Raw genomic sequence first — 27,831 nt, 5'->3', positions numbered from 1 at the left:
AGATAGATAGATAGATAGATAGATAGATAGATAGATAGATAGATAGATAGATAGATAGATAGAGTATTGGTTGTTGATAAATTCTTCTTTCTAGTCATAGATCAACTCGTATGTAATGAGTTCTTAAACAACACGATCGTGACGGATTTCGATTCATGTGCCGTTTCTCCCGACATATTCCGCTGAGGTTTGACTAAGTGAGTCTTTATTGAATGGTTCTCTCCTACTGGCGATTAAAGCTGTGAATAGCCAATCACAAGCGGGCCACCTGCAGGAAGTTGGACGTCGAATTATCTCCTCCCTCCCACTGCCTGCAGACAGATAACAGATTCAACAGTTAGATCAACAGTTCGCCACGGCAAACTGATGGATGTTAACGGTCTTAAAAGGCTTTGCCATTGATGCGTTTCGGGAATTTTGAGCATATAGGTTACGAACAATACTTAAAACAGCATTTTTACATTATCTTGATAAAGAGGAAGGGTGGGGACACAAAGCAGGGGCGCAACCTTCCGTTAACTTAGTTCTCTTATACATTCAGAGCAGAGGCACAATGAGCGTCCCACTTTACGCACCTACTCCAATCCAGCCGGCTCATCCGACACCCTTCTACATAGAAAACATTCTCGGAAGGACATCAGCCGCCACCTCTTCTACCTTTTCATGTTCTTCCACCGTCTGCTCCACTCCGATCATCCCCACGCCGACTATTCCATCGCCAGCTTTTTCATTCACGAGTCTTATTTCCCCTTACCGGACAACGATTTATGAGCCCTCACCGATTCACCACGCTGCCGCTGCACTCACGGCGGCAACGTACGCCTCTGCCGGGACTTTGACCGGATCCATCTACCCGTTCCAGCACCAGCACCACCGCTCCATGGGGGAGTACGCGCAGACGTTGCTAAGGCACGGCCCTATTGGTAAGTTACGATACAGAATAAAACACATCATTATCACTTTAATGGATACATTTTTGATGAGGTATATATTATTTTAAACTAAATTAAATTTAACATTTTCTATTGTCGACACGGTTAATTTAGTGACAGTGAATTTTTGCACAGCTGTCACGCTTGATCATCCATGCATTATGAAGTAGTCACAAGTAAAATTAAGTTAGTTTACCTTCTTTACCCTCTTGCACATGCAGTCATTTTCCAGACGCAATTCAACAGCAGTTTTATGATTAAGTATGTTATCAGTGGGTGATGGTGGCGAGGGGGGAGGTCAACCTTGACTGCTTTTCCTTACTCCCATTGTTCGAAAATACCAGAGTAACCACAATGACTTAACATAACTTAACTGAGTTCAGAATGAGTTAATACTTAGTTGTTTGTGTCCGTGAGCACCAGTTGTCCCTCCTAATGTTTCCACATTTCTCTACAACGTGGACTCATTTATGTCTTCTCCCTTCGAAATAATTGAAAGTTTGACCTTTCAACCTGGCACGTGATGAGGTGGTACAGCGTTTTTTGTGAATACTTTATTTCAAGTTTTAGGTGTAAACCAAACGTTTACTCAACTCTGGCATGATATGATGTGAAGGGCCTTTAGAGTTCAGTTTGTTTCACACATTGTCCTCCACTGTGGTGTGACGGACCGTCTGTTTGCATGCTGAGGCATTTTCCCATTTGCCCTTTTCCCGTTTATAAAGGAAGCAGTGGGTCCGTCGATAGAAGTAAATCTGGTTTCAGAAGCTGTTTAATATTTTCCTGGCTTACTCCAAACAGCCGTTTCCGCGGGAGCTTGCTGCACGATGCTGATTATTTTATCGACATCCTCAATACAGACATATTCAGGAAACACTCGGCCGCTGATAGCCCGGGATCCGTTGTTCACATATTGTTGCACTTCCTCTGCCTGGCCAACGAGGATGTGACTTTATGAGTGTTAGAAATGAAGAATGAGAAGGACAAACGTTATTTCATAGATTTTTTTTAAAGATTTGAGACACATAAGGTGAAAAATCTGAAACAGAACCTGGCGAATTGATTCCTTAAGTAATCACACTAACAGGTTTGTGAATTACGTTTAATCAAATGAAATAATCAGTAACATAGAGAACACTAATTGGTTAAAGATATTTGTAATTGTAATTCTGTTGTGACTCGTCCGTTTTAAAACATGTTAAAACGTGTTGTGTTATGAGTTCAAGCTTTGGCAGGCTTCAGCTAGAAATCATTGCAGTGTCATTAAATTTGTTTATTCTAATTTTATCAGTTAATCTTAAATTATAAAAAAGCCCGTTTAATGCTTTTTATCTGAGGTTTATCATACTTTTAGATGCAATTATCCTTCAGTTACTTTTTAACAACAGATTTTGTATTTTATTCGAACTCAGATGTTACATTTCTAGATTTAAAAGAAAAAACAGATCAAATAAATGTTGACGAAAACTACCCTTTTCATTTTTTCCCACTTTTTTTTTAAAGTATGTAACTTTACTTTAATATTATCAAGCAAAACATTTAGGAATTAGATAATTGAAAAAAGTGTCGCTTTGAAAAAAAAAACACGATGTTATTTCAAACGGAAAATGTGTGTGTGCGCGCGCACGGGTGACAACAGCGGACGTGAATTGGAACTGTTGGATGTCATTGCCCATAATCAGACCGCAGAGCAGGAAGCACATGAAGCGGATATTTGGCCACAGTCTTTACTGTCACGACCTTCCTCAACAGACAAACATAAAATCAAGGAACTCAGACAGAAAAGAAATCTGAACTTTATCATCATGTAATTTTATGAGCATATCTATTGTATTATTGTATGTTGTATTATTTTGTCATGTGTAAACGTGAAATAGATTTAGGGTTCGTTTGTTCTTGCTCTGTAGGGAAGCCGCTGCTGTGGTCCCCATACATCCAGCGACCACTACACAAACGAAAGGGTGGTCAAGTCCGCTTCTCCAATGATCAGACCATTGAGTTGGAGAAGATGTTCGAGACCCAAAAATACCTGTCACCTCCGGAGAGGAAGCGTCTGGCTAAGGTGCTTCAGCTGAGTGAGAGACAGGTGAGGCACAAGATCACATACTATTATATCCATTCATCTATATTTATATATCTAATATATACCATTTAAGCGTTGCCCTGCTTCTTTATCAAATAATACTACTAATAATAAATATAGCTGAAAACACAAACGAAGATAATTTATTCGATAGCGTCTCAATGTATTATTTGTTTTGGTTTGATTTGGGTCCCCCCCTCACTTTAGGTAAAAACATGGTTCCAAAACCGTCGAGCCAAATGGCGTAGACTAAAACAGGTGAGCTTGATTTAGTTTCAGGTAGAAATAAATTGTTTCAAACTTACCATCGAACTCATGATCATGACTTTATCACACATCTCAGGAAAATCCTCAGAGTGGTCAACGAGAAGTGGACGACGAAAGCACCAAGAGAAATAATAAATCCGGTGATATGAGGGAGATCTCTGGGATTCAGACTGTGGAGTACAAGGGCACCGTGCGGAACCTCGAGCTGGAACCGTCGAGCGGTTGCGCTGTCAGCTCCGCAGCCTCGCACCAAGTGAACGCTACTTTGGACTCTGATGGGCTAGACGACACAGATCTTGACTTGGACATAGCGAACGACACATAGTTTTGGCAAGATGATGGAGGTTTTTTTTTTTTTTGAGAATTTTCAGTACCGATCTGAAAGACTGAAACCCGCTTCGTGTGCGAACAGAAATAACATCTGATTATTATGTTATTATCGTGTCTATATATAGACGATAATAACCAACACTAGTCGGCTCATGACATGTATTATTAATAGTAGTATTATAACTATTATTATTAATAATATTGTTCATCATAATTCAGATTGATAAAAATGAAATGTATATACTGTAATCGTGTAGTTTAAAATGAAAGAAACACATGAATACCATTTATTTGTGAAACAGCAGTAGAACATGTATCACAAAACTCTGTAGAGATTTTGCAATTTTGATAAATTTTTCCTTCAATCTTTTTTTTTGGGGGGGGGGGGGGGGTCTCAAGAAGAAGCTCAATGGCCAAATAAAATGAAACCATCTTTACATTGCATCATCTTATTGACTTTAGTCAATAAGAAAGTTTAGTTTTTACAATGACAACTAAAAAAAAAAGAAAAAAGTAAACTATATACAAAGACAGCTTGTTTTTCTATGCCCAAAACTATCCTCATGTAGGATATAATTTTGCTGTTGTTCATATACTAAGATTATGTGGTAATCCCAATTTAAACCTGCCTTTCCATGTTCAATAGACCACAGCTGACACCACAAGGACAGTCTTGGGCTGTGACCACACTCATGGGGTCACAGCAACAAGGCTGATTGTAAATTTAAAAAAAAACTGTGCCGCACATTTTGCTGTATAATAAAAGTGTGCATTTAACAAAAAGTGTGACACAGTTTTCTTAGTTAAGGTGACCAATATTTTGTATACAGATACAAGGAAACTTAGTGGTAGTGGTGAATTATTTGCTGAATTTGCACGATTAAACCACTAAAGAAACAAAAATCTGATTTCTGTAACACCAATCCAGTTCAAGCATTCTGAGTATTTGTATCATATTTACAGCATTAAAATCATGAATAATTGTTGGGTATTTGTTTAAAAATCAGAACTGTTTTGGTTTCAAATGGGGTTTCATGTCCTTAAATTCATAAGCTATTAAATTTCATACACCTTTGGATGATTGTTTTATTGTAATTATTTTGAACATGACATCTTGAAATAATAAACAGACGGTAATTAAAACTCAGTCATATTTGAAGGATTTTGTGATTATGTGGGGGCATTTAACAACAAATGAGACAGATGAAAGATTTGAAGAATAATAGTTATTAATACATCGGTTACACTTGATTAGTAAGCCCAGCACTTATTGGTTTAATAATTAATTAAGAAATTATTCAGTGCATAACTGATAAGTTGTTAAGTTGATAATGGTGTCTAACCTGTGCATTGAATGTAGATCACTCATAACAAATATAAGCCTAGGTGAACCTGTTTTCTACAAAAAAAATACATATAAAACTGTCTCTTTCTCAGACTTCAAACTAGTGCTACTTATATAGATAGCATACAGTATAACAGTGGTTTATATGATGCCGATTTAATGTTAAAATTTTATGTTGAAAGAAAGGGTGGCTTTAAAATGCCCATTTTCTAAATTTTCATGAATACATTTTTTATAGTTTTTTGGAGTTTAAATGTCACTGTTTCACAACATTCAGTTTTCCTAAGGAATCAAACACAGCTACTTACTAGTGAAGACTCTATAATACCAATTGTCTCATAACTAAATTCAACTAAATATATCTTATCAGTTAGCTCTCAAGCAAACAATGTGAATGGGACTTTTTTAGAAAGTAGATTAGGTTAATGATTGAACAGAGCCTCAGAAGAGAAAAGGGAGCATAGAGATAGTTTTGACAGTGACTGATAGTCACGATATGTTCGCAGGACTCTTTTATATTGAACAGCAGAGGAGGTGCTGAAGATTGCTGTTGGCAGAATGTAGGACTGATGTGGAAATTTAAAGCTCATTGGCCTTTAACTTTGAGTGACATTGCAGAGGTTCACTGGCCTCACACATGCAGGTCTATTCTAAAACCAACAGTATGCACATTGATCTCAGCATAAGTATTGTGTAATGGTTCACAAATTGTGCAGGGTAAAGTCAACATTTGGCGGTATAGCACACACAGTTGGTGGATGAAATCTGAAAGAGATAGCTGACTAAATTCAGAGTGCCTCTCCAGTCTCCTCAATCCTTAATACACTATTGTGACAGTGTTTTGTATGTGCTCATTTACTTTATTTTTTCTTTCTTTTTTGGTTTAATGAATTTACTAGTGGTGAAAAGAATGTAATCTCAGACCAATGGCTAATCAGCAAGTTTAACGGAATATTATGCCATGCAAATGTAGCTCAGTGTTTCACATAAACGCAAGATCCCCAGTTGTTTCTTTCTTTAAGAATTATCAATAGAACCTAAAACTGAGGACAAGCTAAGGAAAGAGATGCATTGTTGTATTTTAGATCAATAACAAAAACATAGTACTACCAATAATAATATTAATATAATAATCTTAATTATGATAACAAAACAACAACAGACTACAAATCCCTTATAACAACACTAATAATAATAATAATAATAATAATAATAATAATAATAATAATAATAATAATAATTAGAATCTAATTTCTCAGCTCGCAGGCAATACCTTTCTATTCCTCTTTAGTATCATTAATTTTCAGCTGAGATACTGGGTGTGAGATCAGAGGATTAAAAAAAAAAAAATCTTCCTTAAAAGGATGAAGCAATACATGAACACTATCTCTTAGTTCTCTTTGGTGAGGGGTAGGGGTGGGGTAATGGCTTCCATTTGGCCAAGGTCAACAGTCAACACATTCCTCAGTCGTTCAAATATAAGAACACATTAACTTGGGTTCACCAATAACACACACTATTCAACTCAGCTGATAAATTAATGAAAGAAAACTGGTCACATCAATACTTGTGTTGCTGTGTGGGTTTGTGTGTGTGTTGAGGGGTCATGGGTGTATTTTAGAAATGCAGAAATGTTCTTTTCTAATTAAAGTTGAGGGACTGTCATTTTACATACTACATATTTTTATGTAGTAATGTAGTCATATTTTTATGTAGTAACTTCACTACATAGTAATTTCACTAATCAATTTTTAAAAATAAGATTCAAATTACAAGAATTAAGCAAACTGAAATTAATGGTAAACATAATGAGATTTCTCTGTGGCAAAGCAGGTAGGATATCAGAGTGGAACTGTAGTACTTCAGTAATTTAAAGATGCTTTCTGGATGTTAAATAAATTTTAAATAATTCACAAAATTCAAACCCACCCTCTACAATTATATTTGTTTGGTTGTGGCTCAGGTGTTAAGGTGATCTCAATTTAAGGTTGGTGGTTTAATCCTTGTCCTCTTCAGTCTTGGTTTCTTGAGCAACAACACCATTAATGCAGATAGAATTTAAAAAATAATTAAAAAAACAAACTGGAGAGCTTTGGCCAAATTGTAAAGGATGTATACTTGAGACCATTCTGAGGCACACTCACATGACCTAGCTAGTGTTACACACAGAAAGCACTTAGTTGTGTCTACAGCACAGAGCAATTAGGAATGAAATTGGCCGTGCACTGATTTAAGGGGGCAAACAGTGTCTGATGTGCTCTGCACATCAGGAACTGTTGATTATTTGAAAATGATAAATTTCTGTACACAAAGTCAACTAAAAGGTGAGTAGGACACCACAATTAATGCTAATATGACTTTACCATAAGGATCAGTAGAATGTGTAATCAAAATAGTTTGCATTTGATGCCGCCTTAGGTAGCCTATATTTATGTGTTACCACAAAATATGGGTGTTGGTTCCAATATTATAATAACAATGGGAGTACAGACATTTTCACTGCATGAGCTACCACATTCTACTATATTAGTCAATATAATTGATTCCCCCCAGCCCCCCCGTCCTGTTCAGCAGTGAGGCAGGCAGAATTGGCATCTGAATGCCTCTTTGTGTCAGAGAATTGAGTTTTTTTTGGCCAGGATGGGCCCGATGATCTTGTACCATGATAAATGTTAAGAATTTATTTTATAAATGTGTTGGACCTGACTCCTGGAATAATAATTAACAATAAATAATAACCGCAAGGCAGACAAATAATTTCCAGACAAGCCCGAGAAAACAAGCAACCACAATAAACTAAACTTGTCTTCTAGCCACCCATTGAACCTTTCAATATAATTAATAATATTTTATCATATCTTTGACAAATTATAGCTCTGCTACTTGGAAACAGTTATTTGTGATGTGCAAAAAAAACCCACATTAATATCATTGTGATTGTGTGGTTTACACGTCGGAATGTAAATTTAACCCCCAATTTTTTTTTGTCAATTTTGAAAAAAAAAGAAAAAAAAAAGAAACATTTTGTGTGTGTGTGTTTGTGTGTGTCTAGGGGTAGGGCAGAGTAAAAAGGGTATTGGGGCCAGGAGCACACAAGGTAGCATTTCATTCCTGTGGCAGCTAAGGAGAGATCACTCACTAATTCACAGGTGTAGTCAAGTGTGCTATTTGTTTTGCAATTAGAACATATCCAAATGGAATATAGGGAGGTTTTAAAAGTATTCACATGGTCGTTAAAAAAGCACTGGATTTTCCATTTCTTCATTCCAGTAAGCCCATCTAAGCAATTATCTACTCAAACAAGCTGTCCTGCAAAGCACACATGGGTTATAAATAGACATGGCATTAGAAAAAGGCAATTAAAAAAACAAAACAAACTAAAATATTCATACTGGATCTTTTATTCCAACCTTTGTAAATTAAAATTGGATTCCTATTAAATCCTGTTGCATTGGAGTCAAGATAAATATTAAAACACCTCAAATTTTTTAAATTCACTTGCTTAATGGGCAGTGTAATATACAAAAACAGTACAAACAGTACATACAAACAAATGGAGCTTAGTTGGACTTCAAACAACTTCAAACCAGATTAAATTCAGTGTTTCACATCAAAACGTCTACTGGTCTGCCATGTCAAAATTTGTATCAGCATATGATAATAGCTAGTGATTTTTATTATTCCACCTTTTCTTCGCTTCTTTGTTGTGGATTAGGTTTGTGTGGAATTTCTTGGAAAATCTCCAAAATTGTTCATGATAAACATTAAGACTAACACCAGAGAACATTTGTTTGGCAGATTTTAATTGCTACATCCTTATTTGTTAAAGAGTACCCTAACAAATGTGTAGTGACAAGGACCAGAACCATCAGGTAAGAAACTAGGCACCTATCAACAACCTTGAGATCACTCCATTCTCACAGTTGAACTCCATAGATACAGAGATGAACAGATCAATACTATGAAATTATCCAAAGCCTACACATCCAGGGTGAAGTAAAAGGTTTTTGTAATGTCCAAGAAAAATACTGTCAGAAAAGATAACACATTTTGTTAAGGTTTGTATTATCAAATCAAGATACATTAAATTTATTTAGAACCCCCAAATAACCAACATTGTCTTTGAAGGCTTTACAATTTGCACAGTTGTCACAACATAAGTCCTTAGACCCATGACTGGATCAGGAAAAACTAAAAAAAAAAACTTTTTTAACTTAAAAAGTTAAAAAGAAGAAACCTCAGAGAAAGCCACAGATGAGGGAGTGCTCTGCCTGGGATGAACAAAAATGCAATAGATGCCACAAATAGAGAAATCGTCAACATCAGCACTACACTTTTGTTCATTATAAATGGAGATATAATGAGTTAATGTATGTTTTAATATAATGCTGGTGATACAAGAGAAGTCCATGGGCATATGCATTTTCATATGGAGATCTCAACCACTTGAACTTCGTCACTTGAACTTGATGAACCATATTGTTGTAGGGGCATGAATAACCATGCCTAGATAAAACAAGATAGGCTTTGGCAGTAATATGCACTCTATGTGAAATAAATAAGGATAGGGGAAATGGAGAAAGAGGGAGAGATCCTTAGTAGGAGCCCTTCAGCAATGTAACTATAAAGCAGGATAATAGGGCACTCAATTTTCCACCTTCATTTCTGCATAATGTTGCAGCAGAAAGTGTCTAACAATTGTAATGTTGAGCAGGTGATAGAAGGCAGAAGTTGAAATGTGCTCAATATGAGTGTCAAAAAACATATCCTGATCGAATAAAACAAGATTCCATATATTGACGCTGGGGGCAAGCCAAGCTAGCCAGCCAGCCAGCCAGACAGGAGTCAAAATAATGGCTCCTGAGGTACCCTACAGGATAAATCATATGTGTGTGTTTCACTTCCTTTTTCTAAATGAGTAGGCAGTTTCACAACAATAACAGACTGTGTGCACATACTTCATATGATCAGATTCACAGAGAGACAAATAACCAACTTTGATACTGTACTGACAAACTATCAAAAACACGTGATCACTGATCGGAAATAAAGGTGTTTGACTGCAGTCTTTCTACCATGAACTCATATTTTTACTTCTTACTGAACAAGGAAATATTTAAAAAAAACTTGCTTAGAAACATGTTATTCAAATTGCACACATTATACACTATCTAGCATAAACAATATAGATTTTGAACCATTGAAGAGAAGTTGCTTGAAAATCAACTGATACTCAACTCCATACTCCATAAAACATACATCACACTATTTCTGCTAGACAACATTTAAGAAAGTAGAATAAAAAAACAGATGCTCGTTTGTCTGGGAAAGAGCCAAAAAAACAATTGGAGATGGGTGGATGATGATGCACATTCTTCCTGGTCCTTGACCCACTTGAAGGATCACTCTACAGCTTGTAAGATGTGCGTCAGTGGGTGCTGAGCAATAAAAATCCAGTCTCTCTCTCTCTCTCCGTCTCTCTCTCACACACACACACACACACACACACACACACACACACACACACACAACACACACACACACACACAACACACACACACACACACACACACAAACTTCAGTGCATTCACATTCTCTTTATCTTTATTCTTGTTTGTGGAAAATGTAGGTAGATAGACAAAATTCCAGTGGCCACTTGAGGAGTGCTCTCAGATTTTTGTCCCACTGACAACAACTCTCCATGGAGACCTGAAATGACAGATCAACCAAAATAAGATGGATTTACTTTGGTATTAAAAGGATTATCTTTATCCATCTCTCTTGGTCATCAACTGGTGCCAAATTCTTCATGACTTATTTTTTCTACAAAAGCAAACACAATTATTCCTTTTAGGGTTGCAAGAATGCATGATGTCTGATTCAGTTTATAGAGCATAAGTTATTATTTACTGATTGCATTTAGATATGTAAAAGCAGATCAGCTACAAAAATACAATTGAATAGACGATAAAAGGAAACAGTAAACACTAAAATTATACTGCTAATAATCATCACCATCATCAACAACCATTAATACACATTGTTGAAGAGTTCAAAATCACAGCTGGCTCTTTTAGAATAAGTAGCAGTTAATGGAAGGATGATTTAAAGGAATCATCCCCAACTCAAAAAACAAAAAAACCTTGCTGTTCTTGCTGTTCCCTCCACCTGAATGCTACGTAGGCAGAATCATCAGTTTCAGCTAAAAGCAACCATGAAGCTGTGAGTCGTTTTGATGCATACCTCTAATTAATTAGACAATCAATCCTGCTTTTAAAAAAAAAGGTTCTAAAGTAGTCCTGTTCTTTTTCTATTACTATACTATATATTGTGGGATGAAACTAGTTAACTTGGTTTGCCTATGTGAATGTTTAAAATAGACTTACAACATGTTTCACTTTCCTCTTTGGGTTTGTCTGAAACATCTGGACAACTTTCCTGTCTTAACTTTTAAATGTCTCTGTTCCAGGATGTTCTTCACTGCTATTTGTTTAGAGCATAACTTACAATGGAGGTCAACAGATGTACAGCAGCCTATAATGCAGGAAGCTAACAGAATGTGCAAAGGAAGAGCAGATGGAGAGAAGAATAGGCATAGTGACAGGTCACAGTACACCCATGGTGCTGTGATCCACATATCCTCTTTCTAACAGGACACCGGCAAATATCATCAAAGTAAGCATTTTGCAATTATCCAAGTACTAAAAGCTGTTTTGAAAACAGTATTTTTAAATTTATAAAAAGGCCAATGTATGTTTCACTTATTTCTTGCTTTTTGCTTGGCCAATTCAAAATCTGGAAACCTGAACTGAGTGGTCTTTAAATGACCTTTTTGCTTATTCACCTTTGAATGCTTTGTCTTGACAAAATAGGGGATTCCTGACTCTGTTGTGATTTATATGGTTGTTAAGTTTTTGTGTGTGTTTTTCACATGCAAAAAAGAGAATGATAAACCAATATTGAATTTTAACATATATATTTTAACATATTACATGCAAGAATACACAATCGTATTGATTATGTACGAGGCAAGATAGAATTGACCTTACATAATTTTTTGGAATGAGACTCAAGGTTCACCAAACCCCTTAAAAGTACATTATTTTTAAGTAAAAAAAAATCCTCCTGTGCTTATCATGGAGCATTAAGCCGTCTGTGCATCTGTTACTGAAACTTTGACACATTTCCTGTGTGTGTATGTGTGTGTGTGTGTGTGAGAGAGAGACAGAGAGACAGAGAGAGAGAGAGAGAGAGACAGAGAGAGAGAGAGGTGGGGGTAATAAGGAAACTCATAGTCAGTGCTTTTGAAAATACCTTATACTACAGCGGTCACCAACCTTTTTAAAGCTGAGGGCTACCTTAAGATTCCCAAATGGCTTGAGGGCTACCAGCTCAAAACATATGTATAAACAAATCAACAAATCAAAAGCATACAATATTCACACAAAAAACCAATAATCATAACTTTAGGACAAGTACTTGTAAATGAATGTATTTATGTTTCATTTCATAAGCAATACATCCGTCCTTCAACATTTCATTCAACAAAAAACAGAACTCAAATTGTTTTTCCCAATACATGAGATTGAGCGGTATAGTCAATGTATTAGCTAGCCAAAGCGGGATTAATTGCGCAGCCTTGCCTAAGGGCTCGCCTGGATTCAAACCGATAACCTTCTGAATATACAGTATATGTGTGAAACTTTCAATAGAATTTACATAAGGCGCTGAATTTTATTTTTTTTTGCGAACCATAAGGGCTATTTTTAGAACAAGTCCAGCGGGCGACTGAGAAGGAGCCAACGGGCAACCGGGTGCTCGCGAGCATAGGGTTGGTGACACCTGTTATGCTACAATGTCCACAATCCAGATAAGACAATCATTTTAAAGAAGAAAGTTAAAAAAACAATAGTTATTAATAAGTTATAGATTAGTAGATTTAGAGGCACATTAACCATTAATGACCAGGATATATAAGGTCAAATAAAGTGCTTTGTAATAAATAATTAAGCATCAATATGTATGCATTAATATATAGGTAGTTAATAATGAATATATGTGCCTTCATCCAAGGTATTATTATTGTGATCATAATTCAGGTATTATAACTTCCTCGTGTCCAATGTACAAACAGTAATTAGGAGCTTATAGCTGGTGAACTCATAGGTGATGGCGCTCGTCTCATCTTCTTAACTACTTTATCCCTTTCGGGGTCATGGGTAGGGTACATAATGGGTGAAGGCAGGGTCCACCCCTGGATGTGTCACCAGTTCCTTGCAGGGCTCTATGTGAGTGTTTTTGGGTTGGGTACCTTGCTAAAGGGTACCCTGAAGGTATTCAGAGTACTGCTGAGTACTTCCATGTTTTGTTTGCCCTGGGGCTCGAACCAGAACCCTCCACTTTGCAGCCTAGTTCCCAACAGACTGAGCCATCACCACCCAACATAAATAAATTTATATTACATATGTATGTGCTTGTTTGAACTTTTATTAATAAGACTGTTATCAATAAAAGGTGTTTGACCTTTGGTTGAATCCCAAAGCTCTGCATAATACATGTCGAAGTGAGAGAGATACTAAACCCTAAAATAGGTCAAAACTATGAGTGTATAATGCACACATTTGTCTTGAATGAACAAACAAATATGTGTTTGAATGTGTGGGACAGATAATTTCTTCAAATGGAAATGTGACATGTCATATACATGCCAATACAAGAAAAATGGTTTGCCAAATTACATTTACATTATTCGATTCAAAACGCATCTTATATGGCAAATCTTTAATATTGGCACTTACCATCTATCAACCGTAAAAACGTAACATTTTAAATCTGTAAATTCTATAGATTAGGCCTGACCTTTTTTAAAATCTGAATTTCTGCTCTTACTTGGAGTTGGGTGTTGTTTTTTTCTCCTTCCACTTGAAGCTCAGAGTTCACATCCTGTGATTCAATGGGCTTTGTGGGTCACATTTCCTAAAACTAGATAAGAATGAGTTTTTGTTTGTGTAAAAATGAGCTGGTTGAACACTTTCGTTGAGTTTCTTTCTGTATTTTACTATAGAGATTATATTACTCACTGCAGTAAACAGGTGACAATTTTCCTTTTTGTATCACCATTTGACTAATACATGACCTGTCTACAAAAGCAGTTAATCAAAAAATCAAACACCTACATAGGCATGGGAAGAACATTCCAACTCCATATAGGGCCCAGACCAGAATCAAACACAGTTACCTTCACACCTTTCGAAAGCCTTGATCTCACCTGATTTTAGAGACAGCCTTTCTTGGCTCCAACAAATCACAAGATCCTTGTTTTACTGTTGTTCACTCTGATTCTGCTGATCATAGAAGGGAACAGAGGGAGGGCAAGAACGAGCCAGAAAGACAGAGATTCACATCTACAAATAGTTATTGTTACACTTTGGTAATGAAATACAAATGGCCATTAACAGGGTCTGTGTTATACCCAATCTTATAGTCAAAGTGGAGGAGATAAGAACAAAGAAGAGATGGCCTTTGGAAATGTTTCTGCTATGATGACTGCACATCATCATATTGGTATTTTAAAAACTGAAGAGATAGAATTAGACATTTATTTTATTGATCTGAATAACTGAATATATAATTCAATATGTGGCAATAATAATATTGTGTTTAAAAAACACATATTGAGAGACTGTACTGGCATTGAATGGCATGAGAAAAAATGTCGGAACTCAGGAAAAAATGTATAGTTTCAGTGACGAAACATGCGTTTTAACCTACGTTTAAAAAAATAAAACACAGAACAGATTAGACTATCTGGAAACATATGTCGGTGAACACCACCCCCCATAGGCCGGTAATGGACTCTCGTCACGGCGACTGCAAAGACAGGCAGACATCCACAACAATCATGGCGGAGAATGACACCTTAGAATGTGTAACGGAACACGAGCGAATTTTGCAGGAAATTGAAAGCACTGACACAGCTTGTGTTGGCCCCACTTTACGGTAAGAATATATGACTTGATGGAAAACTCTACTGTTCTCTTTATAGACCGTTCTTTCAAGAGGAAGATACACTATATGCGGCTAGGCTAACATTAGCAGTTAGCCAACGGACCTCTGAAATGAAGCTTGAGCCGAGCTTGCTTGTACGCCAACAGGCCAACAATGACCTCTTTAATTACCTGAGATCAGATATAATCCCTTGGCGTTTGCGCGGATCTTTTCCGGTTCTGTTGGGCGGCTTGTGGGCTGCTAAAATGAAAATATTACTTGTGGGTGTGGCTATGGGACTAAACATCTTTATTGTTAATAGTAGGTGTCGCTTTTGTTTGGTCTAACAGGAATAAGAGAACAAGCACTATTTCGGTAGTTGTCATGCGATGCCTCATTCATCTTTCTTCCTTGGTAATGATTAAGTGTGCATGTTTTTTTTGCTATTGTCTTGTAAACCACATTATCATTCTTAGGCCAAAATACAGTAAATGAGAAACGTAGGACACGCAAGTATTAATGAACGCATCACTACACAAAACATATCTATATGCACTCAAAAATGCCTTTAAACTACATTTTACTTTACTTAACTACTTTCAGTTATTTCACAGGTTTAGACTTCTTGGAATGTATTCCAAAGCATTTAAACACGCAGAATGTCATGGTTTGGCTCAAGTTATCAATTTTAAAATGCTTACTTTGTATCATCATCCTAGAATGGAAGTACCTGTTGCCACCATCTTATATACACTGCTCAAAAAAAAATAATTAGAGGAACACTTTTTAATCGGAGTATAGCAACCTATCAGTCAAACTTCTGGGATATTGATCTGGTCAGTTAAGTAGCAGAGGGGGTTGTTAATCAGTTTCTGCTGCTTTGTTAATGAAATTAAAAACAGGTGCATCAGAGGGGCAACAATGAGACTGAGGAATGGCTTTCCAGGTTGAGGCCACTTTTTTCCCCCTCCTCATCTCTTTTGGCTGATTTTTTACTGACTAACTTTCTACTGCTGTAGTTACTCATTTGGCTTGGATCAACATCTCTGTTGATAGCATGGTGCGGTACCTGGACGCTACAGAGGTTGCACAATTAGTCCAACTCCTCCAGGATGGCACATCAATACATGCCGTTGCAAGAAAGTTTGCTGTGTCTCCCAGCACAGTCTCAAGAGCATGAGGAAGATTCCAGGGTGACAGGTAGTTACTCCAGTAGAGCTGGACAGGGCCGTAGAAGTTCCTTAAACCCTCAGCAGGATTGGTATCTTCTCCTTTGTGCAAGGATGAACAGGATGAGCACTGCCAGAGCCCTACAAAATGACCTCCAGCAGGCCACTGGTGTGAATATTTCTGACCAAACAATCAGAAACAGGCTCCATGAGGGTGGCCTGAGGGTTAGGGTTAGGTAGGGTTAGGGTTAGGGAGCACAGGGCCCACTACAGGACATCGGGCCCTGTGCTCACTGCCCGGCACCGTAGAGCTCGATTGGCATTTGCCATAGACCACCAGTATTGGCAACTACCCCACTGGCGCCTGGTGCTCTTCACCGATTACAGCAGGTTCAACCTGAGCACATGCGACAAACATGAAAGGGTCTGGAGATGCAGTGGAGAACATTATGCTGCCTGCAACATCATTCAGCATGACCGCTTTGGTGGTGGGTCAGTGATGGTCTGGGGAGGCATATCCCTGGAAGGACGCACAGACCTCTACAGGTTAGATAATGACACCCTGACTGCTATTAGATATCGGGATGAAATCCTTGGACCCATTGTCAGAACCTACGCTGGTGCAGTGGGACCTGGGTTCCTCCTGGTCCACGACAATGCCCGACCTCATGTGGCTAGAGTATGCAGACAGTTCCTGGAGGATGAAGGAATTGATACCATTGACTGGCCCCCACGTTCAGCTGACCTAAATCCAATAGAACACCTCTGGGACATTATGTTTAGGTCCATCCGGCACTGCCAGGTTGATCCTCAGACTGTCCGGGAGCTCAGTGATGCCCTGGTCCAGATCTGGGAGGAGATCCCCCTGGACCCCATTCGTCGTCTCATTAGGAGCATGCTCCGACGTTTTCAGGCATGCATTCAAGCACGTGGGGGCCACACAAACTACTGAGAATCATTTTGAGTTGCTACAATGACATTTTGGCAAAATGGACCAGTCTGCTGCATCATTTTTGCCTTCCTTTATTGACATTTGTTGCTAATCAGTATTTTTATGTATTACTTAACTCATGCTTGATGTTGGTGTAACATTACAAGTCTAAATCATTTGTACACTGCTGCATGGACATATGGAGATGTTTGAGAAGCAATACTCAACATTTCAGTACATACTGTACATATACTATATGTTTACCTGGATTCAGATGGGTGTCTTTATGTAGTCTGCCTTGCCTAAATTTCACAATAGCTTGCAGTTTACCTCTTTTAATTTTATTTGAATCCATTACAATAAACATTTAATAAATGCGCAGAGGCAAAGATATTTAAAAATTTCATCATTATACAAATTACTATTAACTTCATCAAATGCCAGAGCTTTTTACTCTCTTATCACTAGGTGGAGCTGGTTACCTTTCTCGACTACGGTAATCTCTTCCTCCTCCACTTTTTATTCTTCAGAACTTTTAGATCACTGGCATAGACGTTTTGAAATAACCAAATCAAAGGTGTTTTGTGTTTATGAGGGTCAGTTTTAAAATGTAAGATTTTTTTTTATATCAAGCCTTCTTAAAATTTTCCAATGCTGTAAAAATGTGGATAATAAAAACTTAAAGCACCATCGTACAGCAGAGTACCGTATTTTCACGACCATAAGGCGCACTGTAATAAAAGGCGCAGTCTCAGTTATGGGTGCTAAATCTGTATTTAAAACATTCATAAGGCGCACCGTATTATTAGGCGCATGGTAAAACATACAGTAAAAAATGACAACAGAAGTAAAACAGACACATTTCGACACATTTATTGAAAAAATATTCATTCTCCTGCCACAAAACCATCAAAGTTTTCATCTTCTGTATCTGAATTAAACAGCTGCGTTATTTCAATGTCCACCATCTCGAATTCCTCTTCTTCATCATCTGAATCAGACTCACCGACCGGTTCCGACCCGCATATGGTGGCATAACTTGCCTGCCGCTGCCTCATAGATGTGGCTGGGCGCGGTTATCTTGTCGTGGCAGTAGGTGCGGAAGATGACCACCCTCTCCTGGTAATCCGTGGGCAGCCGCTGCGCAACAGTTGTCCTTGCGTGTATGGAGAGATGCCGCCTCCTCATAAAGTGAAAACACCAAGACGGACCTCCTTGGAAGTGCTCAATGTCCATTTCTTCAGCAATCGCTTTGGCCTTTGGTGACAGTAGAGACGCCCTTCCAGTTGTTCGCTGTTCCACAACCAACTGGTCCACTCGGTCTTCCAGCTCGGGCCACCTTGCTTTGTTCGCGCAGAAACTCAGCTTCACCTTCCTCACTTTCGTTCACTTTCTTGTTTTCTCCACTTTCTGACCATGGACTCATTTACATTAAAATGTCGTGCAGCTGCTCGATTGCCATTTTCAGCCGCATATTCGATGGCCTGTAGTTTAAAGTAAGCCTCATACACGTATCGTTTGACCGGCGCCATTTTAGGGGATCCTGTCGATTTTTGAGAAAATCTCACTGTTTTAGGTGCGCCTTATAGTTGTGAAAATACGGTAATCACATGGTGCGTCATTCTCTCCAGTATGCGCTGCAGGGAAAATACACATTTAATCATAAATGCTCATTATGTATTTGTAACCATGTGACATGCCTTTAATTTTTTTTTGCAGCTCAAGACAGATTTGTTTTTTGCTTTTTTGGTCCAATATGACTCGTTTAACATTTTGGGTTGTCGACTTCTGCTCTAGATAGAATAGAAAGTAGTTTTCAGATGCAACATATCATAGTACTAGTAAGATGGAATTTGTTATTAAATGGTGATATGCATTTTTAAAAATGTATAAACAATGCATTTAAAAACGATCAAATTCATGTTGACCAATCTCACAACAATTCTGTATTAATATATAAACCATAAAATCGTATCAGACAAATTATTGTACCGGTATCTAAACTGCATTGTGATTAACCTCTAGTTAGACGTTTATTTGGTGTAGGAGAGCCCTCTTTACTCTAGGTCTGGTCCATTTCACAATTTCTATTCCTTTTTCATTAAAAAAAAACCATCCAAAATATTTGGGTTCAAAATAGTATTAATAGTAATAATAGTATTGCAAAACTTTATATTTATAATGCCATTCATTGTACAATTTCTATCAGAATGAGTGTTATTAAATTATTTCCTTATATTTTATATATTTGTGTCTGTATGTATACACACAAATATATGTGTTCATGTGTGTGTGTGTATATATATGTATATATATGTATATTGCCACCAAGTTGTCATTTTAATTCTAGTTCTCTAGTAATTTTCCTATAATTGGTTAGTGATTTTTGTTTGTCTATTAGGTCTATTTATGATGACCAACCAAATGCTCACAAGCGCTTCATGGAAAAGCTGGATGCCCGGATAAGGAACCATGACCGTGAAATTGAAAAGATGTGCAATTTCCATCATCAAGGCTTTGTGGATGCCATTACAGAGCTCCTTAAAGTCCGAGCGGATTCAGAGAAACTGATGGTAAGAGTAATGACTTCCTGTACATCAATGGAATATATGATGAAGACATTAATGAATAAGTACCTGCTTGTCTACATTACATTTACACTACAAATGTAAAATGCTTAAGTATATATAGTACCGTATTTTCCGGACTATAAGCCGCTACTTTTTTCCTACACTTTGAACACTGCGGCTTATTCTACGTGCGGCTTATTTATGTATTTTTTCTATCGACCGCTAGGGGCGCTCGAGCAGAAAAGTTACTGCCGCGTCACAGGCACTGTTTGAAAAGAAAAGCAAAGGTAGTGTAGCATGTTGGGGAGGGTCAGTGTGTTCTATTAGTGTTCTATCTAGTGTTCTATTTATTGAGTTCTGGTTGTTGATGTATTTAATTACTGTTTTAATTACTGTTTGCACCTGCACACCATAAGCCAGGTTATGTGTGTGATTGAAGACCTCCCTTCGTTGACATGTTTAGTGGTTATTAAAGTGGCTCTTTCTGCAGTCGAACTGCCTGCATCTGAGTTTATCCGCGAAGTATGTTTCAATGCTGCTTATAGACAGGTGCGGCTTGAATAAGTATAAAATTGATTTTCTTTCTAAAATTAGAATACAGTAATTCAAAATATTTCTTCTGCACTTGGTAAATCTGTTAAGTATGGATATAAAAACATTTTTCATTTCATAGAACAACAAAAACAATAATAGATATGAGCTCAGGTGGAAATTAAACATAAAGAGTCTAGTCATTCAGGTCTAGTAAAAAAGGAGGTAATGGATCATCACTATGTAGCACACTTGTTTTTCCCTTATTGACCTTTGTGATTATGTCGTCTTGCCCACTTGCTTGAAAGCTTTACTTTTCGAATGAATTATAATCAAAAAGCCGACTGGTCAATTGGGTCATGGCTCTCAGCTGTGTGACAAGAGCTGAAAGTTCAAAAATCCCCATCCGGGAATCGAAAAGTTTGTCACTGAATCTGTGAGAAAGAGCCTGTCACAATCCATTAAGCTCTCTAAAAGGGCCAATGCACTGATGATTGATTCAGGTCCCTACTGCCTGGTTAATCCTAATTTGCCTGCTTTGTCCTTGTCTTTTCATGGACAATGAGCTGATTACATTGCTGAGCAGCTGTTATAGACAGAATATTGAGAATGGATGATAAAATGGATGTGCCAAGCCCAAGCCCAAGCCCACCTTTTCCAACCAAAGGGAGAAGCATTCTGTGCACACTAGTCAAAAACCCCACAATTTAGGGGAAATCCTGGTTTGGGCACAGCATGTTTTGCTAGTGTGAGTGCTCCCTTAGATGACAGACTGGATTGAAAATATTTTCCACAGGAATGGAGGACACCTTCAGATTTAAAAGATGTAGTCCCTACTTTGTTAGGAAAAGACTGAATTTCCTACAGGCACTAAAAATATTTAATTTACCAGATTTGATCAGAACCAATTGATTGCTCTTTCTGTAATTACAACACAGTTCTGAGTAGGTGTGAAAAAGGATGATTTTCCACAGAGTCAAAAACTGTACGCATGTCAGACGTGCCTGTTTCATTGTTATAACAAGCTTTCAGTGCAGACTGAAGTGGATCAAAGACTGTGATGTAGCTGAAGAAGCAAATTTTAATTGGTCTTTTTTTTGGTTATATTGATGATGGATTAATGGATGGTGGTTGTACTTTATTCATCCTACGTGGGAAATTACAATGCAGCAGCAAGGCATTGAAGTCAATATTAAACTGTAAATATAAAAACAGAAAAATATTCTGATCTAAAATAAAAAGTAGAAGTTATAAAACTATCTTATATATTATATCAGAACAATATAAAAATTACTGGACTACTGAGCACGCCTCAATATAAACCGCACATGCTAAAATTTAAAAGAAAATTAATTTTATACACATATAGGCCGCACTTGAATATAAGCCACAGGCTTTCATGCTGTAATAAGATATTTACATAGAAAGCCGGCACAAGGAGGAGGGTTTTTTTAGTGTTAATGTATAACATGCTTTTTCTAAAACTGTGCCTGAAACTCAGTAGTACAGCATCTACACGCCATCAACACAGAACCATCATGGCTTCACTTTAAATTTACAAGCTGAATCATATGTGTTTCTTCAGGCTTTCCATGATGAGGGTGTGTGCATGATGCACAAAATGACAGTTCAAATTAAAAATTAAAACAAGTGTCCCCTCAGCGCATAATCTTTACCTTCATCTGTCTGATTTTTTAGTTTACTACTACAGTGCCCCCAGTGGCTGTTAGCAGTACAAATCTCTAAATTAGCCGCACTGTTCTATAGGCCGCAAAGCGTGGCTTATAGTCCAGAAATGACAGTATATACAAAAAATTAATTGAACTATAATATAGTAATTGATAGGACAATGGAATAGTGACTGATTTTAAAACATCAAGCAGAAGTTTTATTATTATTTGGCATATGGCAGAGCTGTTGAAGAGACATTTTATTTTAAGAGCAGTTTATTGAGCTTCCAATCCGCCACAGTTTTAAAAGTCTGAGACCCACAATGGATCCAGCATTCTTCATGATCTTATCAAGTCTGCTGTTGTTGCTGTCTCTGCTGCTGTTAGTAGAAGATCCCCATTTTTTTGCTGGACTCACTGAAAGATCTTAGCTTCCTAAGGAAATAAAGTCTGCATATCCCCCTGTACACAGCCTCTGTGTTTGATTTCCAGTTCAGTCTCTTGTCGATCACCACTCCACAGTATTTATAGTCCTCTTAACTCTTCCACCACTTCCCTGGTGATCCGTAGTCAGTGGCCATCTAGCCTCAGGTGATTCTGCTTAGTCCACTCAACAAAGTTTTCTACTAGTGCCCTGTACTCACCCTCTTCCTCTCTTATACACAGCTATATCATCAGGAAACATGAGATACAGTCATGTAAAACAATTTGGACACCAGGCTAAATATTAAGTTTTAAGAATTGTTCATATATCCATATTGTTTGGCTAGCTAACATAACGGCAGTTCTTCGGATAGTATGGCCGAGGTGTCTTGCTATGTGATATGGTAGCTCCTGTATTGTCAGATACCGTATTTTCACGACTATAAGGCGCACCTAAAAGCCTAGAATTTTCTAAAAAATCTACGGTGCGCCTTTTAACCCGGAGCGCCTTTTGTATGGATTACGGTAATATTGGTTAATCGCGGCTACCATAGTCAGTAAGCGTGGCCGAGGTAACAGCAGTAAATTCAGTCCCAAACCATTTCTGTCTGTAAAGACCCCAAAATGGCTCCTTGCAAGAGACGTGCTTACGACGCAGAGTTCAAACTGAAGGCTATCAGTCACGCAGTCGAACACGGAAATATAGCAGCGGCAAGAGAATTTAACGTGAACGAATCAATGGTGCGGAAGTGGAGGAAGCAACAAGACGACCTGCGGCAGGTAAAGAAGACTCAACGGAGCTTCCGAGGAAACAAAGCAAGAAGTGGATTAACAAAGGAACTCCAGCCGCTAGATATTGGTGTCAACGGGGCATTCGAAGCTAGACTGCGAACTGCGTGGGAGCGGTGGATGACGAACGGCGAACACACGTTCACCAAGACGGGGAGACGGCGCCGAGCGTCATACGTCACTATCTGCCAGTGGATCGTAAATGCCTGGGCATCGACCGTGGTCCGAGCTTTCGGGAAGGCAGGGATTGTCACTGAAATGCCAGACAACACCAGCGACACCGACCCTGATGACGACTTTGACGAGACGGAGCCGGCCATGTTGGACGCCGTATTCGCACAACTGTTCAATTCGGACACCGAAGAAGAAGAATTCGAGGGATTCCTGGATGAGGAATGAACTGATAAAGTGAGCTTTACGTGTTTCTTTTGTGTGTTTACAACTTAACAAGGCTGGTCATACTGTGAATATGGACATTACCGTTTGAACAACGTTGTTATATTGCTATTGTTATATTGCTATTGCTATCGCTTTGCACTACTTCGAGAGTTCGAGTTACCGTATATTGTGTTTGCATTAACGTTTGATTTACCGCAACGGTACTACGTGATAAAAATGTTGCACTAAATCGAAGATTTATTAAACTCCACTATCCACTTGTGATAAAAATGTTGCACTGCCTGTTATAACTCGCTGTTATTAAACGAACTGTGTTACGCGAAAACACTACGTCACTCGGGAAAAATAATAAAACAGCTGTTTATTCATTTTGGGAGTGAATGGAGTTGTGAGAACGCCGGTCTGTATTCTATTAATAAAGTTTGACTGACTTATCTGACTGTTTTATTGACATTCCTTTTAGCGCAGCTCGATCTAGTGAATGCGTCATGAAACCACAGGCACTACGCAGTTTCTATGCTATGCGCCTTATAACACGGTGCGCCCTGTGTATGAAAATATTTCTAAAATAGGCCGTTAATTGAAGGTGCGCCCTATAATACGGTGCGTCTTGTGGTTGTGAAAATACGGTAGTTTATTGAACAAGTACCAGTGGTGATGGTCCGTGGGTTCCTAGGTCTGCACTAGCCACACACGGCTCTGACAAGCCCGGCATTTACAACCCAACAAAAGGCAGAGGCGAACACTAGCTCGCTGCTGAACAAATGGCTTGAACAGCCACTCCCCTAAATCTAGCCCAGGATGTGGCCATTCCGCGGGTTTGCACACAAACCCGCTAGCGGCAGCAAACCCCTACCCCAGATTGTTCAAATCAAATCAAATCAATCTTTATTTATATAGCATCTTATACAATCAAAATTGTTTGTTGTCAAAAACTCCCCTTTAACAGGAAGAAACCTTGAGTAGGACCAGGTTCATGTAGGGCAGTGCTTCTCAATTATTTTCTGTTACGCCCCCCCTAGGAAGAAGAAAACATTTTGCGCCCCCCCCCGCCGCCGTGACTATAATTAGTATCATTTGTCTATGAAATTGTTATAAGTACACCTCTGCATAACATTGTATCCTTATTAATATTAAAGAAAACAAAAAAAGAAAGAAATATAGACCAAAGCGGGATGATTGTTGCCAATATTCGGCACGTTTTTGCCGAAAAAACTCAAGCGGCTGATCAGCGTGACTGGGGTGTAATGTCTTTAAGTGAGGGTTAGGGTTAGTGTTAGGGTTAACCAGGGTTAGGGTTAACCAGGGTTAGTGTTATCAGCGTGACTGGGGTGTAATGTCTTTAAGTGACGCCTTCATTTATTTGGCTTCATGCTGTCCTGCCAACATTTTTAGACAGTAAACACACAGGTCTTTCCTCGTCTCCCACCGTAGTCGCAGTGAAGCCAAGCGCTATATATGCTTCGTCATATTTCCTCGTCTTAGCTTTCGGGAGACTTTCGTTTGTCTCATTATCTCCGTCTCTCTCCGCCTTTCTTTTCATCACTGTTAAGTATTTTTTCATGCTGTCTCTTGGTGGTTTGTTCACTGCACTTCCTATCTCTTGCTCTGTGGTGTGTGCGCGCGGGATGTGCAATTACACTTTATTCTAGTACGGCAAAAAAAAAAAAAAAAACATGTTCTCCGGGGTCACACGCGCCCCCCCTGGCATCGCACCGCGCCCTCCCAGGGGGGCGCGCCCCACTATTTGAGAAGCGCTGATGTAGGGGGACTCTCCTGCTGATGGCTGGCTGGGTAAAGAGGAGAGGGAGAGGGAGAGGGGAGGAGAGGAGAGGAGAGGAGAGGAGGAGAGGAGAGGAGAGGAGAGGAGAGGAGAGGAGAGGAGAGGAGAGGAGAGGAGGAGAAGGAGAGGAGGGAGAAGGAGAGGAGAAGGAGAGGGAGGGGGAGAGGGAGGGGAGAGAGAGGAGAGGAGAGGGAGGGGGAGAGGAGAGGAGAGGAGAGAAGAGGAGAAATGGAGAGGAGAGGGGAGAGAGGGACGGGCACAGAGCACACACAAAAATACACTATTTATACAGTGGGTCAGCGGGGCCGGAGGTCATCATGCAGCTCCGAAGACGGCAATACCTGTAAATGAATGGGGGGGGGGGGGAGAGAAGCAGAAAAAACTACACAAGAATCAGCATAACTAGTCTGCTTGATGAGGAAGAGGAGAGGAGAGGGAGAGGAAAAGGAAAAGGAGAGGAAACCATGACCCAGTGGGGGGGTGACAGAGGCCTGTCAGGTGATCATGTTTCCGGACCCCGGCAGCCTTGGCCTATAGCAGCACAGCTAAGATGTTAAACTAATGATGATAGTAACTGGAACTACAGGTTCTACAGGTTTTAAGTCTGATCTTAAAAGTAGCGATGGAGTCAGCCTCCCGTACCTGGACAGGGAGCTGGTTCCATAGCAGGGGGGCCTGGTAGCTAAATGCTCGGCCCCCCATTCTACTCCTAGAAACTCTGGGAACCACAAGTTGACCAGCATTCTGAGAGCGGAGCGGTCTATTGGGCTGATAAGGTATCACTAGCTCCTCCAGGCTCCATCAGCTGGAGGCTTCTTAAAGAGTTGTTTGGACACCCTGATAATAAAGAATTACAATAGTCCAGCCTGGAAGTAACAAAAGCTTGAATTAACTTTTCAGCATCATGCCGCATCAGTAGTTTCCTAATCTTTGTGATGTTCCTCAGGTGAAAAAAGGCACTTCTAGAGACTAATTTAATGTGTAAGTTGAAGGATTGAGATTTTGATCAAAAGTTACTCCTAGATTCCTCACAGAGAGACTAGATGTTAATGAGATACCATCTAGAGTGATTATGTGATCAATCAATCAATCAATCTTTATTTATACAGCGTCTTATACAATCAAAATTGTTTCAAGGCACTTTCCAGAATCCCAGGGCCTGACCCCAGACAAGCAACAGTGGCAAGGAAAAACTCCCCTTTAACAGGAAGAAACCTTGAGCAGGACCAGGCTCATGTAGGGGGACCCTCCTGCTGATGGCCGGCTGGGTAAAGAGAGAGGAGAAGGGGGAGGACAGGTAGAGGATAGGATAGGTAGGAGAGGAGAGGAGAGGGGTAGAGGAGAGGAGAAGTAGAGTGAAGGGGAGGTAGAGGAGAGGAGAAGGAGAAGGAGGAGGAGGGGAAAGAGGAGAGGAGAGGAGAGGAGAAGGAGAAGGAGGAGGAGGGGAAAGAGGAGAGGAGAGGAGAGTCACAGAGCACAGAAACACACACAAAAAATATGATATACAATCACTTCAGTGGGGCCGGAGGTCATTATGCAGCTCCGAGGGCGGCGATACCTGTAAATAAATGGGGGGGGGGGAGAAGCAGAAAAACTACACAAGAATCAGCATAACTAGTCTGCTTGATGAGGAGAGGAGAGGAGAGGAGAGGAGAGGAGAGAGAGGAGAGGAGAGGAAACCATGACCCAGTGGAGTGACAGAGGCCTGTCAGGTGATCATGTTTCCGGACCCCGGCAGCCTTGGCCTATAACAGCATAACTAAGATGTGACCTAACGATTAGACGACCCCCTAAGTATGATAATTTGTCTGTCTATGATAGTAACTGGAACTACTGAATTAGTAACAATAAGCTTTTTCAAAGAGGTAGGTTTTGAGTCTGATCTTAAAAGTAGCGATGAAGTCAGCCTCCCGTACCTGGACAGGGAGCTGGTTCCATAGCAGGGGGGCCTGGTAGCTAAATGCTCGGTCCCCTATTCTACTCCTGGAAACTCTGGGAACCACAAGTAGACCAGCATTCTGAGAGCGGAGCGGTCTATTGGGCTGATAAGGTATCACTAGCTCCTCCAAGTAGGATGGAGCTAGGCCTCTGAGGACCTTGTAGGTCAAAAGAAGGGTTTTAAAAATTATTCTAAATTTAACGGGCAGCCAATGAAGCGACGCCAGTACAGGAGTAATGTGATCTAATCTATCCCTGAGAGGTTCAGGACCAAACACCATGACCCCAGTTTTTCCTGAGTTAAGGAGGAGGAAATTTGAAGACATCCAGGACTTTATGTCTTTAGGACAGGTCTGAAGCTTCACTAACTTCTCTGTCCCCTCTGGTTTCATGGATAAATAAAGCTGAGTGTCATCAGCATAACAATGAAAATTTATCCCATGCTGCCGAATGATGTTCCCTAAGGGAAGGATGTACAAGGTGAAGAGGATTGGTCCAAGTACAGAACCTTGAGGAACCCCATGACTAAACCTACTGTATGAGGAGGGAACACCATGGACATGAGCAAACTGGTATCTATCAGATAAATATGATCTAAAACAGTCTAGTGCTGTCCATTAATCCCAATCACATGTTCCAGTCTCTGTAAAAGGATGCTGTGATCAACTGTATCAAAAGCAGCAC

General features: G+C 39.2%; 2 protein-coding genes across 10 annotated transcripts in view; both read left to right on the top strand.

The window, feature by feature from the left end:
- The first annotated feature begins 553 nt into the window (after positions 1–553).
- hhex (hematopoietically expressed homeobox) lies at positions 554–4,759 on the top strand. 2 transcript variants are annotated; one of them, XM_057057394.1, is made up of 4 exons: positions 554–923; positions 2,840–3,018; positions 3,223–3,273; positions 3,359–4,759. In XM_057057394.1, exons 1-4 carry the CDS (start codon positions 554–556, stop codon positions 3,605–3,607), a joined length of 849 nt encoding a protein of 282 aa, XP_056913374.1. In that variant the 3' UTR covers positions 3,608–4,759. The 2 variants fall into 2 exon arrangements, with proteins under 2 accessions (XP_056913374.1, XP_056913383.1); XM_057057403.1 differs by lacking the exon at positions 3,223–3,273.
- Positions 4,760–14,792: 10,033 nt separating this feature from the next.
- exoc6 (exocyst complex component 6) overlaps positions 14,793–27,831 on the top strand; it is a 57,536-nt gene continuing 44,497 nt past the window's right edge. For all 8 annotated transcript variants that reach the window (XR_008953909.1, XM_057056220.1, XM_057056231.1 and 5 more), the window contains exons 1-2: positions 14,793–14,956; positions 19,446–19,617. Coding sequence is in view for 7 of the 8 variants with exons in the window: in XM_057056220.1 (XP_056912200.1) it covers positions 14,808–14,956; positions 19,446–19,617 (321 nt within the window). In the remaining variant the exon portion in view is untranslated. The remainder of the gene's footprint in view (positions 14,957–19,445; positions 19,618–27,831) is intronic.

Source organism: Takifugu flavidus, chromosome 1, assembly GCF_003711565.1.
Source record: "Takifugu flavidus isolate HTHZ2018 chromosome 1, ASM371156v2, whole genome shotgun sequence".
Classification (NCBI taxonomy): Eukaryota; Metazoa; Chordata; class Actinopteri; order Tetraodontiformes; family Tetraodontidae; genus Takifugu; species Takifugu flavidus.
This window is presented reverse-complemented; position numbering and strand designations above follow the sequence as displayed.

Coding starts and splice junctions, on each gene's coding strand:
- hhex (XM_057057394.1), top strand. CDS start 554: ATGAGCGTCCCACTTTACGCACCTACTCCAATCCAGCCGGCTCATCCG. Junction 924..2,839: donor GCTAAGGCACGGCCCTATTG/GTAAGTTACGAT, acceptor CTTGCTCTGTAG/GGAAGCCGCTGCTGTGGTCC. Junction 3,019..3,222: donor TTCAGCTGAGTGAGAGACAG/GTGAGGCACAAG, acceptor CCCTCACTTTAG/GTAAAAACATGGTTCCAAAA.